The 12798-nt window shown below is 37.5% G+C and overlaps 1 protein-coding gene across 4 annotated transcripts; it reads right to left on the minus strand.

Annotated features, from left to right (window-relative positions):
- LOC109225336 (elongator complex protein 1) lies at nt 1381–12541 on the minus strand. Of its 4 annotated transcripts, none has more exons than XM_019389962.1 (6): nt 12222–12541; nt 10333–10654; nt 3231–6288; nt 2854–2952; nt 2446–2764; nt 1381–1746 (listed from the first exon to the last, which is right to left on the minus strand). In XM_019389962.1, the coding sequence occupies exons 1-5, from the start codon at nt 12378–12380 to the stop codon at nt 2455–2457; spliced, it is 3948 nt and encodes a 1315-aa protein (XP_019245507.1). In that variant the 5' UTR covers nt 12381–12541; the 3' UTR covers nt 1381–1746; nt 2446–2454. The 4 variants fall into 4 exon arrangements, with proteins under 4 accessions (XP_019245507.1, XP_019245506.1, XP_019245504.1 ...); XM_019389961.1 differs by having other exon boundaries at nt 1381–1711; nt 10333–10657; XM_019389959.1 differs by having other exon boundaries at nt 10333–10657.

Genomic DNA, 12798 nt, shown 5'->3' on the forward strand with positions numbered 1-12798 from the left:
CTGAATGCAAAGATGTCTTAACACTCTGTTTGGATCACTGTTCCCCATCGTTTTATAATGTATTGTATTGTATCGTATCGTTTTATGAATATAATGGTTGGATAGATTGTATTGTTTGTTGATGTTAAATAATATTTTGCTGTTTGGTTTGAGTGTATCATACTGTACTGTAACTGATAAATTTATAAAAATACCCTCAATTGTTTAAATATTAAATTTATCAAAAATTTTGCATAAAAATAATTTAAAAAGACAAAACAGAAGAGGGAAAAACACCTTAAGAAAGCAGAACAAAGAAGTGAGACAAAAAAAGGCAAAACAAAGGAGCACAACTAATTAAAATTGAGTTAAAAGCAAATTAGGAGAAAAAATAAAATAGAAGGCGGCAAAACATCTTTAACGTTGGCGGCAGAAGTTCTGGTCAGAACAACAAAGTAGGTTATAGGTTGGAGATTTGGAGTTAAAATAGAAAAAAAAAGTAAAAGGTAAAATAAAATTATGGAGTAATAAGTCAGGGCATAATTGGAAAGAAAAATAGGAAACAATCCCACCACACCTAGTCGATTGTTTCAAAAAAGAGGACTTTTCATTGTTTCGGAACAATGAATTTAACAATACAATACAACCAATTTTAATGAAACAATCAAAACAAGCATTGTTTTGAAATAACAATACAATACGATACAATAAGTAACAACCATCCAAACAAGCTGTAAGTTAGCTATTCAACCACAACATAAACCATTTCATTTCTTTACACATTAATGTAGGTTGTAGATTTCATTTCCGATGTATTCCTACCATAATACCGTTCCATTCTGCCAATAACTATCGCTCAATTGTTTAAATTTGGATCACTAAAGACATGAGTACGTATACAAGTTCAACCACTTTATACCATTTCGTCCTTTACTTTTCAACTTATCTCTACATTCATATTGAAAAAGAAGACAGCAAATCATCGCTAGAATAAAAACATATCGAGGTCCTAATTGTGCGACTTTGATATTATGTTCTTTGAATGTGGATTCACGTAGAACATAGCTCCACAATGAACATGATATATAGGATAAATATGAAACCCAAATTGAGAAGTGTTGCACCTCTGAAATGCGTGCATGAGCAAAGCAATTTTGTACTACTCTAACTAGTTTCAAGATGACATTTCATCTCGAAGGCAGAGAGAGTGATTCAGTAGAGCATTTTGAACAAGATATACTTCATGTCCAACCAGAGAAACTCGGTCTTTAATAGATATTCATAAACCTTGCATTTTTTTTATTAACCAATAAGGATCTGCTTCTTAATCTATTAGGCAGGTTTTAAGATAGTTAACTCTCACAAGCATTCAGGAAAATACAAGGTAAATCTTTCCGGTGATACTGCATAAGACGAATCCTTTGCATTGAAATGGCTTATATTTTTCACAAATATTTGGCCATATTCCCAAAGCAGACAACAAATTACTTGCATTCCACATGTCGAAAACCGATAAACATTTAAATTAGTTAAAAAGCGCCATCACTCTGCTGAAAAATGCAAGGCACAAGATACATAACTGAAAAAGCTTAAAACCTACAATGTCACTAAGAAAGTAATTTCACTAGGAGACGAGACCAGAATTTGGAACTCCTCGGTGATTAATCAGAACTAGAAGAAATTCGGACTTTCTGCCATCTCCCATGCTCAGTAGTGCTCCCGACCACATCAGCTGTAGGATGACATTTCAGATTATACACGGCATGCCTGCTAACATAGAGAAGATAGATATTGCAACTTACCTTAAGGCATTATGAATCATACAATAAATGCTATCTGAGCAAAACTTAAGCCAACAAATAGAAGATTCGTTCAGATTTATTATGAGCGGAAGACTTCTACTAGTATCTCTAGAAATTATGCAGTAAATAAAACCATCTATGCTACTCAACACCTTAAATATGAGACAAAAGCAGCCATCAGGCCTGTGAAATTAACAGAAGAAATTGACTTCAGGTGATCAATCCATCTAGCAAGTTAACTCTTCCAAGCACAGGTAAAAAGCAACATGACAATGCCCATTCCTTTTTCTTTCTTTTTTTTTTTTTTTAAGTATGCAAGGTATAACTATGTAAGAGAATACTGCGTCTGCTACGCATATTATCCAGGTATCTCTATGTAAGCACAGTTGGGCAGATTTGTGGATTGATATTCCCTATTCATTTAATTATCAAGGACTAAGGTGTTAACAATTGTACCGGATTTCAACACTTGTCGAATTGCTCAGTAACATCTTTCTTAGTATTACTAGTTGCTGAAACAGTGAAGTTTGGTCACTAAAATGTACCATCACCATTATAAACTACAGGCTAATGCTGAGCTCAAGCCAGAACCTCTCTCAACCGCATTATCGGAGAAGAGCAAGGAACAAGAGTAACAAAAATGAGAGAGAACCAAATGGCATACCTTTGCATTTCAAATTAATACTTTTGACTGCCAGGAGAAAAGCTCTGAATGCTGCATTTCTTCCTTTATTTTGGGGATGTAATTCTCCAGAACATAGAAATGCTCATTGATTCTATCATTTGACAAGGCCTCATCAGCTAAATTTACAGCTGCCATTTGGGACAGTTGAAAATTTGTAGCAACATGTTGCAACTTCCTAGCAATATCTTCCTTTCCCAGCATCACAAGGCATATCAAGAGAGATTTAAGCTCGCGCTTAGCTCCAGTAGTCAGTGACATCCCCTTTAAATGCTCTACCAAAGCAATCTCCTCACCAGGACTGAGTTGCAATGTGCCATGAAGACAAGGATCAGCAACTAAAATAATATCAGCATCAAAAAGAAATATGAGATTTGCATAATAACATACCTGCCAGCACGTATTTTCCCTCTATTCCGTTGACGTCTCATGTCTCTCGCTTTTGTACTAGCACTGGACTTGATAGATGCAGCTGATCCCTTTCTTGTCCTGCTTATGAAAGAGGGTAGTTAGGAAGCTGGACTTTAAAAACATATTTCCATTGAAATAGAATAATTAGCTCCTACACAGCGGACAACAGGAAGATGCAAGGAACACGTCAGAGGGTTATCAGTGCATATATTAGAGTATACATCCACAAAATGATGAAAATGAGAGAAGCAATATTTGGAAAGGAAGGTAACAGCACGACATATGATGTGAGAAGAATCAATTATTTAGAAGAAACAATAAGACAACCCAAGATTGCTTATTAAGAAATCACATACCCCAAGGTGTATGCACTCATTCCACTGAAATTGCTACTAGTTTCAGAAGCAGTATCATCATCAAGTTCATTTATTGATCGCTCATCTAACTGTAGCTTGGCAGCAAGTAATAATCTCCGTTGTCGAACCGCTAAATAGCGAGTTAAGTACTTCCCCACTTTCTCCAACCCTTCCTCATATTCACCAACCAATGAGCTGGCACACTCAAGTGATGCAGTCCTTACTTCCTGGACCAAGTCATCTCTCCTGTGAAGAAATGCAGTCCTCAGAGCTTCTTCCCATTCCCTTGCACTGACCAAGAAACCAGTACCAGCATTAACATCAGCGCAATAATCCAAAGCTATTTTTGCAGCATCCCCTGTTTTACCTAGTGCTTGGAGTTCCTCACAAAGCTCATGTGCTAGTTGCAACACTTCCTCCTTCCCAAGTTTAATGAGACCAGCTACCGTCAGAACCCCACCCCAATTACCACATTCACGATAAGCCTTCAAAGCTTTATTCAAACAAGAACAACACAAATAAGTAGTAGCAGCATCCTCAAAGCATTTTCTGGAACTAAGATGATCTCCCCAGGCTTCAAGTACTTGGTTTTTCTTGACAGAGTCGGTAACTAATTGGAGTCCCAAGGGGAAAAGATGGGGATTTTTCTTCATGAGGATCATACAATCCTCAAAGTAAGCATCTCCTGCAGAAACAATGTGTTGAAGTGCAGTCTCGAACCTCTGCAATCTAAGGTCTATATTGTATTGCATCAACACTATTGGCATGTTTTCTAGTTCTTGTAGATAGGGAAGAAATTCTTTAGGATCCTTCTGCGAATTCAAGGCAACGATAGCTGCAAGGTTCAAATCATAAAGTCCTAATGCAGCTTCAAAAACTGCCTCTGAGTCGGACAACCACAAAAGATGTTTTAAAGCTTCCTCGGCAGAAGGGTAGAGTTCCCTTCTCAGGTCATCTGAACCCGATAATTCCTTTTCTCGGATAATTTTTATTCTCTCTAAAGCTTTTTCAAGAGCTGGAGGGTCACTTCGAGCTAAAGTGGTCAGAATGCAGAGTTCTCTAGCGGGACTTTCTGCTACATGCTCCTCCAGAGCCTTCCTTATGGCCAGTAGGACAGAATGGATCTTGCTATTACCATGAGAACTCTCGAGGTCTCCATGTTCTACAGCTTTAGCTTCATTGTCATGAGGTAGGGATCTATAGTTTTTGTATAGTGTCTCCATGATTTTTTCGTTCTTTATTGAACAGACAAATTCAGTTATATAACTTAGATTATTCACCTGCTTGACAAACTCAGCAGCTGACTGAACAAAGTTTTGCCAACCACAGTGGTCAATTATAACATTGAAATCAATTCTGTGCCTTCTTACCATGAGCAATGCATCTTTGTAACGCCCCTGGATCAAAGCATTGATTATTGAAGCGAGGACCAATTTTCTGGGGTAGATGCACTCAAGATTCCCTCGAACTGTTTGAAGTATGATAGCAGATTCGTCCCCATGAAGAACACCTACAATTTTGGCACCTCTTTCCCATATTTGAATATAGTTTCTTTCATCTTCTCCTTTTTTGTGCTTGAAAACTGCCAGGAAGTTCCCATACTTAACCTCCAGTTCTCCTTTCAGGATATCACTAATATCAATAATAAACAGTAAATCCTGCTTGGTTGCAAGAATCAAATGGGTGACAGTGTAGTCAGCAGAATTCGAGTAGAAAGAAAAACTACTGCAATTGTTGCACAATGTCCTTTCACCAACGAGCAATCTACCACTGTCATCGAGACCAAAAAGCAAAGCTTTCTGCGGCAAACAGCCTCCAATTTGCACAAGATCCATCCAGGGGCAAGATGAAGAAAAACTCATATCATCACGTTTCCGATGAAGCCCTCTGGCATCAGCCACCTTCAAAGCATACTCAAACACTTTCCCACCGTCAAACTGAACATACGCTGAGCAGCCATTTCCCTGGTCAGGAACTATACCAATTACTGTACCTTCAAGAGATAATCTATTCAAAACTTTAGCATGCCAACCAGAGCATGTCACTGAACTAGAAATACGATCTTCAGAACATACAAGCTCAATTTCATGGAGGCAATATATAGAATGCTCATCCTTAGAGGACTCTTTTATTGCTGAGTTGCTAATTTGACTATGGCTAACACCAAGAAGCTTATGTGAATCCAACCATGCTAGGTGAATGAAAGATCTATCTCCTGAATCAAAAGAAGCAGCCTCAACATCAAATTCTTTACCTTCTAGCTCCTCCCAACAATCAATAGCAGGAAGCTCTACAACACATAATCTGCCATCTGACAAGGATGCAGCCAGATGTTTCAAAGAACTTTTAGAGCAAAATGCCATACTCTGAATGGCAGAGGGAAATTTCAAACAAAAGAGGTACATAGGTGGTGGGATGAGAGATAAAGAAAGAGGGGTTATTAGTATCTTGGAGTCATCAATTACAAGTGCCACTGAGTTATTCATGACAGCTGTAATCCAGACGAAGTTGTAGGTTGTGATATCCCCACCAACAGTCCAAGAAATTAACTCTTGAGGCTTTATCGGATCCCACATGAATCTGACTCTATCATCCTTCATGTATCTGATTTCTTGCTTTAAGTACCAGTGATTGTTACTTAAGAACCAGATCCTCAGAGAGTCGTACTTTTCACCTCTGACCACAGCAGCTAGAAGGTCTGAGTTACAATTCCACTTCACAAATTCTACAGTAGCATCAACTTCTACATTGAGGCAAAATGAGCTTCTTTCTAATCCATTCCTCTCAAAGAAAACTATAGATGGGCATTTTCTATCTTCCTTTCGGTCATAAACTGCAGCAATTTTGGCTCCACTGGGCATCCAATCCAAAGTTGAACCCATGAAAGGCTTTGATTCTGAAACAGAATGGAGTGCCCCCGAGTCCCGTTCCCAGATTTTAAGCTTCTTATGGGAGAGATGAGAATTATTCACCCTGCTTAACGTTGCAAAGTATTTGCCATCACCTCTCCATGAAACTGAGCTCTCCGACGAATAATTGGAAGAGTAAGTATGCTCATCTGAATCAACAGCACAATTATTTTCAGTCATTTTCTTAACAGAAGCATAATTCGAAACCAAATGTGTGCAGCCAAATATGTCAAACGTACATTGAAGTTACATTCTTGAAAGAAGAAATATTCTGCAACAGTCCGAGAAAAGGTAAGAGTAAAGACAACAATAACTGTTTTATATAATCAATGTAAAAAGGTTATCATATTACCTTCTCAAGAGGGCAATACAAATGAAGGACTTATTCACATACTTGCAAACTGAAAATCAAGAGTTAATATAATGACCTTCTGCATGCTTCAACGCTCCAGTAGAGTTGAAGCAACATGCTAAGCTTTAATACCACAAGAATTGATGTTTTCACATGCAAAAACCAGTGCCATTTTTATAAGAGAACAAGCATATGGCTGCAGCAATGAATGAAGACACTGTTTGGGAACATGTGGCTGCAGCAAGATGGGTTATCATTAACCAGTGCCTCTGATCACAAGCCATTATTTACTACTGGAGTATGGTGAGTGGGAAGCAACAACATCCTACTTTAAGTTTGAGAACATGTGGCTGCACCAAGATGGGTTCATTGATATGCTAAAGGAGTGGTGGCAGAACTACACGATTGGTGGCTCGCCTGATTTTATCATCGTTCAAAAACTGAGGAACCTGAAAAAGGATATAAGCAAATGGAACAGAGAGTTTTATGACAGAGTGGATGATAGAAGAGGCAAAGCACTTGATAAACTTTCAGTCCTAGAGCAGGTTATAGAAAACAGAGTCCCTACACAATTTGAAAAGCAAAGGATTCTGAGTTTGAAATTGGAGCTACAGAACTTGGCAAAGCTGAGGAGATCTCATGGAGACAAAAGTCTAGATGCCGGTGGCTAGGAGACAGGAACACTAAACACTTCCAAAAATTGGCCAATTCAAATAGAAGACACAACACTATAGACAAGCTTAAGGTGGGCGGTGAAGTAATTAATGACAAGGAGTTGATCAAGGAAGAAATCCTAAATTACTACCCAAACTTATATACTGAAAATGAAGTTTGGAGGCCTACAGCCAATTTTGAGGAGGTGGCCTGAATCTCAGTAGTTGACAAAGAAATGTTAGAAGTATTTTTCAATGAAGAAGAAGTCCATGTTGTTATCCAGTATTGTGCCCCAGATAAAGCTCCAGGTCCAAACGAGTTTACCATGGCTTTCTTTCAAAAAGCATGGGACTTTATCAAGCCAGAAGTAATGGGGGCTCTCAACCACTTCCACCAACATTGTCATATGGTTAAATCATGCAACACTTCATTCATTGCACTAATTCCCAAGAAGAAAGGAGCCATGGAGTTAAGAGACTATAGGCCAATTAGTCTCATAGGAAGTGTGTACAAAATTATCTCGAAGCTTCTTGCAGAGAGACTGAAGAAGATTATTGGCAAGCTAGTCTCAACCCATCAGAATGCCTTCATAAAACACCACAGGCAAATCACTGATTGCCAATGAAATTCTTGACTGGAGGATTAGAAGTCGTGAACCTGGTGTGATGTGCAAGCTTGACATAGAAAAGGCATTTGACCAGCTCAACTGGTCCTATCTCATCTCTATACTTACGAAAATGGGATTTGGAGACAGATGGATAAGATGGATCAGATTCCGCATCTCAACTGTGAAAAACTAAGTGATAGTCAATAGGGGTCCGGTGGGTTTCTACTCTCCTCAAAAAGGGATCAGACAAGGAGATCCCCTCTCCCCTTTTTTGTTCATTATAGCAACAGAAGGTCTGAGCAAAATGTTGGATAAGGCCAAACAGTTGCAGTAGATTCAGGGATTCAATGTGGGTACTAATCCTGGGAACTCAGTCACAGTGTCAGACTTGCTATATGCTGATGATACACTCATCTTTTGTAAGGCTCTAATATCACAATTGTTGTATTTGAATTTAACACTTCTCCTCTTTGAAGCATTATCAGGTTTACATATCAACATGATGAAAAGTATCATGTAAACCAGTCAATGATGTGCCTAATTTAGAGGAACTGTCTACCATTATGGGTTGTACAATTGGGTCACTCCCTACCACCTATCTAGGTCTCCTCCTTGGAGCCAAATACAAGATTATCGAAATCTAGAATGGGATCATTGGAAAGTTTGGAAAGAGACTAGCAGCTTGGCAGATGCCGTATCTTTCCATGGGAGGGAGATTAACTCTCATCAATAGTGTCCTTGATAGCATCCCCACTTACTACATGTCATTATTTCCCATCCCTAACAAGGTACTTAAGAAGCTAGACAAGATCAGGAGGGACTTTCTTTGGGAAGGTAACAGCAGCTCCCACAAATACCATCTCGTCAAGTGGTCCAATGTCACACAATCAAAAAGCAATGGAGGATTGGGTATTAGAGACTTGGCCTTACACAACAAAAGTCTGCTCATGAAATGGCTATGGAGGTTCGGTACAGATGAGACAGCCTTTGGAAAGAAGTAACTGTTGCTAAACATGGTAGAAGGGATAACTGGAGAACAAAAACATCTACGACATCTCATGGGGTTGGTCCTTGGCAGTTGGCAGCACATCAGCAAGCTGGGAAATGAATTCTCTGAGCAAGTATCTTTCAAAGCTGAGAATGGTTGAACATTAGTTTCTGGAAGGATAAATGGTTATACAATATCCCACTCATGGAGGTATACCCAAATTTATTCCAGATTGCCCAAGATAAGAATTCCTCTATTGCTCAAAACAGATATGGGAACAATTGGAATGTATTATTCAGAAGATATGTTCAGGATGGGGAGATAGATAGCGTGTTGGAATTACTAGCTAGTGTGGAGAGGTGCACCATCAATGAAACCAAAGCTGATGAAACCAAAGCAGACAGACTGATTTGGGGAGACAACAGCCTTTTCATTGTGAAGGAATGCTACCTGCTATTAAGATCTCAGAATCAGATAATTGACTTCTGGACTTGGAAGCTAATCTGGAAGACCAAACTGCCTGCTAAGGTCATTTGCTTCAGCTTGCTCTTAAGGAAACATGCTTAACACAAGACAATCTCAACAGAAGGGGATTTAAATTGGTCAATAGATGCTATGTGTCAAAGCAGTTTAGAGTCAATCAGCCACATGTTCTTGCATCGTAGAGTGGCTAAGGATCTATGGAATATGTTCTATTCTATCTTTGGCATTCACTGAGTCATGCCACAGCACGTTGGTGAAGCATACGCAAGCTGGAGCCTATGGAGAGTTGACAAGACCATCAAGAAGATCTGGGTGATGATCCCTGCAGTTAATTTTTGGTGCTTGTACAATGAAAGGAATCATAGATGTTTTGATGGGATCTCTAATTTAACTCTCTCTTAAAGCTAGTTGCCTGCTTAACCTTTTTTGCTGGACTAACTTAACTCTTGTAATTAGCTTTGATAAATTTTTTGATTTTGTTAGTTCCCTGATGTTTAGACTGACACAATGTAAAGGGACTAACAAACTAGTATTTTTGTGCTTTTTGTTCTTTTGTAACTTTGCATCTTCTTGATGCCTTTATTAATGAAACACCTTCATCTAAGAAAAAGAGAACAAGCATATACATTGAAGGACAAGAATACCTATCACAAACCAGCAGACATTCTTGTTACTACAACTACTGCACAAGTTTATCATATTAAGCAAAATCTTACACTGTCTGGAAAATACACATAAGTTTCAACTTCGAAAAAATTATGAAAACCTACCTAAACAAAACTAGAATTAGAATTTTCCGCAGTTCAACTTTCTGTAAAATAAGAAAATGCTTATTCAGTTAAATACAATCCTCTAAATATTATACCTTGCACCTGGAAAAGACGATAGTAAAATGATCTCAGTAGATGAAAATGTGCTAGTTCATCATCATTCATGGGTATATAGCAAGCAAAAACGATGACATGCTTGTGATTTCAAAGAATTTCATCTACAAAAACTATTCCAGAAATGTACACATAATCACCAAAAGAGCATTTTAAGGATGATAGAACTTCATTTGAAGAAGAAAAAGTATTTATTAGTTCACATATATGGAAAGAAGTCCTTACGTACGTCAATATCTTCAGGCAGATCATCCAGTGCCATCTCATATAAAACATCCCAGTCTGGTGTCATCATGAGAATTTGTCCAAAACCAGTAATTACACCAAGAAGATCTCCATCTGGACTAGGTGATACACACTTTACTCCACCCTCCACTCGGCCAACAATTTCTGTCGTATTATCATCCGCAGTATATAGCAATAGAAGACCATATGAAGTCCCAATAATCAATGCTTCTTTTTCCATTAGATAATCCATGGAAGTAATGAAATCCCCAGGCTCTAAGTCAATAAGGTTATCTGATATGGAATTCCAAGCTCCTGCATTCTGCTACAGCACCAAGCTAGTCAGAGAAAGATTTTTCAGCGAGGAAGAGGAAAATTGACATATAAGCCCTGGCCATAAAATAGAATGATAAAGATCTCTATGGACCCCATGCAGAAACTTATGAACTATTGGAAGTTTCTCCTTCATTAAGCCACATGAGACAAGGGAAGGAAGAAGAATGGAAGGCAATAAACCTTTCTTTGCCTCTAGGCACACCTCGCAGACAACTTTTAAATCTTTTAAATGAGCTTCTGCAATATCATGAGCATTTAGCCTGCATCATAACTTGATGTGCAAGTTATCTTCATTTTCTCCAATTTTTATTAGGAGAAGCCACTTTCACACCTAAATTTACTTGACCACATTTAAATGTTCTAAGAGAAGAGAAAATCAACTTTCAGATCTTTTTTATTTTTGCAAATAAAGTTTTGCGGGGTTGATGATTTTCCCACTATCACCCTTGCACTGTTCCCTGAAGTAAACTTGCTAGACATATACAAGCAAACACAACCTGAAACATAGCACACTACTGTTTATGTATAAATTTAGAACTCCTTGTACTCCAAACGAATGACAAAATTTAGAGTATGCCAAATCCAAGCTGAATTAGGCCAATTTTTTTATCTTTCTACAGATCAATTTTTATAACTAAGAAAGATCTGAAAAGCACTACTAATCAAACCTAACTTCTTTTGATGATCTTCTTCAAGGGAAATTTATTTACAACAACAACATACCCAGTAAAATCCCACTACTGGGGTCTCCAAGGGAAATTTATTTATTTTTTAAAATTTTCTTATCCAAAAAAGGGGGAAAATATTCCACTGCCCACATAGTAATTGTATCACATAAAATTGGACAGTGTACTTGTCATCTCCTAAGATATCACAAGTAAGTTTCCTTGGATACAACTCCAAACTCAACCTTGACTATCCAATCAGCAATTATATGTATTTCAATTCCATAATCAATCCTTGCTTCTTCCATTTGCATTTCTTAATATTAGAATAAATAATCATCCACTGTGCTAGTTATAGTAATAAGCAAGAGATTAGACGATTGCTTTAGTTAGGTACATCTGTTTCTACTGTTGCCACATTGTAACAAAAGGTGCTGCTAAGTCAATTCATATGTGTTTAATAGTACTGAAAAATACGTTTGGTTGAAAATTCGTTGAATTCAGACTCTGTTTGTTTTGTTGCTTAAAGAAATAAACTTTTTTACAAAAAACACTAAAACACTAGGTTATTTCTTCCCTATCTTACCAAGTCATGGTGGGCAGAGTTACCGATACCATTGTAGGTGGGAGATAACAAGTACATGGTGGATTTAGTCAAGGTAGGCGCAAGCTGCCCCGACACCAAGGTATTAAAAAAAGGAAAACAATTTTTTTCCCAAAACTTTGGATTTAAAAGTTTAGGAGTCAAATTATGATCTTTTTAACACCATGAGTTTCAGAAGTCTATATTTCTTTCTTAAACTCGGTACTCAATCAAATACAGGTTCGCATAAAATGAAACGAGTAATTATTATAAGAAAAAGTAAAACAATTTGGTAAAAAACTTACATGAGGAGAAGGCAGAAGTAAACTGTATATGAAGTTGGAAGAGGAAGCTAAGAAGAGGCGATTGTGCTCCACGTCAAATGCTGCGAAGCTGATAACTTCATCCTCGGAATTTAACTGAATCTTCGACAATTGCTCCTTCAATATCTTCAGATTCTTCATCTTCTATCGCTATCGTGTAGAAACGGAATCGAAGAATCGGAAAGCAAATTGATTGAGAGAAGATGAGGATGATAGAAGTGAGTTTTGGGTTTAGCGGTTGCTGACCCTAGAATTTAGAGTGAGGGTTTTTTAGGGTTTAAGATGGAGAGAGGAAAAAATATACAGTATTGTTTAATAATTAACCTACGCTTGACGCATAAATTGTTTTTTCATTTTTGTTTAAAGGACAAGTGCTTGCTTTTTTTTTTTTTTCTTTTTTGGAAAATGACATTGTATAACTAAATAATAGTTGAAAAAATATTTTTTTTGTATATAATTTTATATATTATATACAACAAATATACAAACTTATATATTTTTGCGACTATCGAATTTTGAATAATTTCAACCACGCAGCTTAAAAATGATTTTTGCCCTT

Source organism: Nicotiana attenuata, chromosome 5, assembly GCF_001879085.1.
Source record: "Nicotiana attenuata strain UT chromosome 5, NIATTr2, whole genome shotgun sequence".
Lineage (NCBI taxonomy): Eukaryota > Viridiplantae > Streptophyta > Magnoliopsida > Solanales > Solanaceae > Nicotiana > Nicotiana attenuata.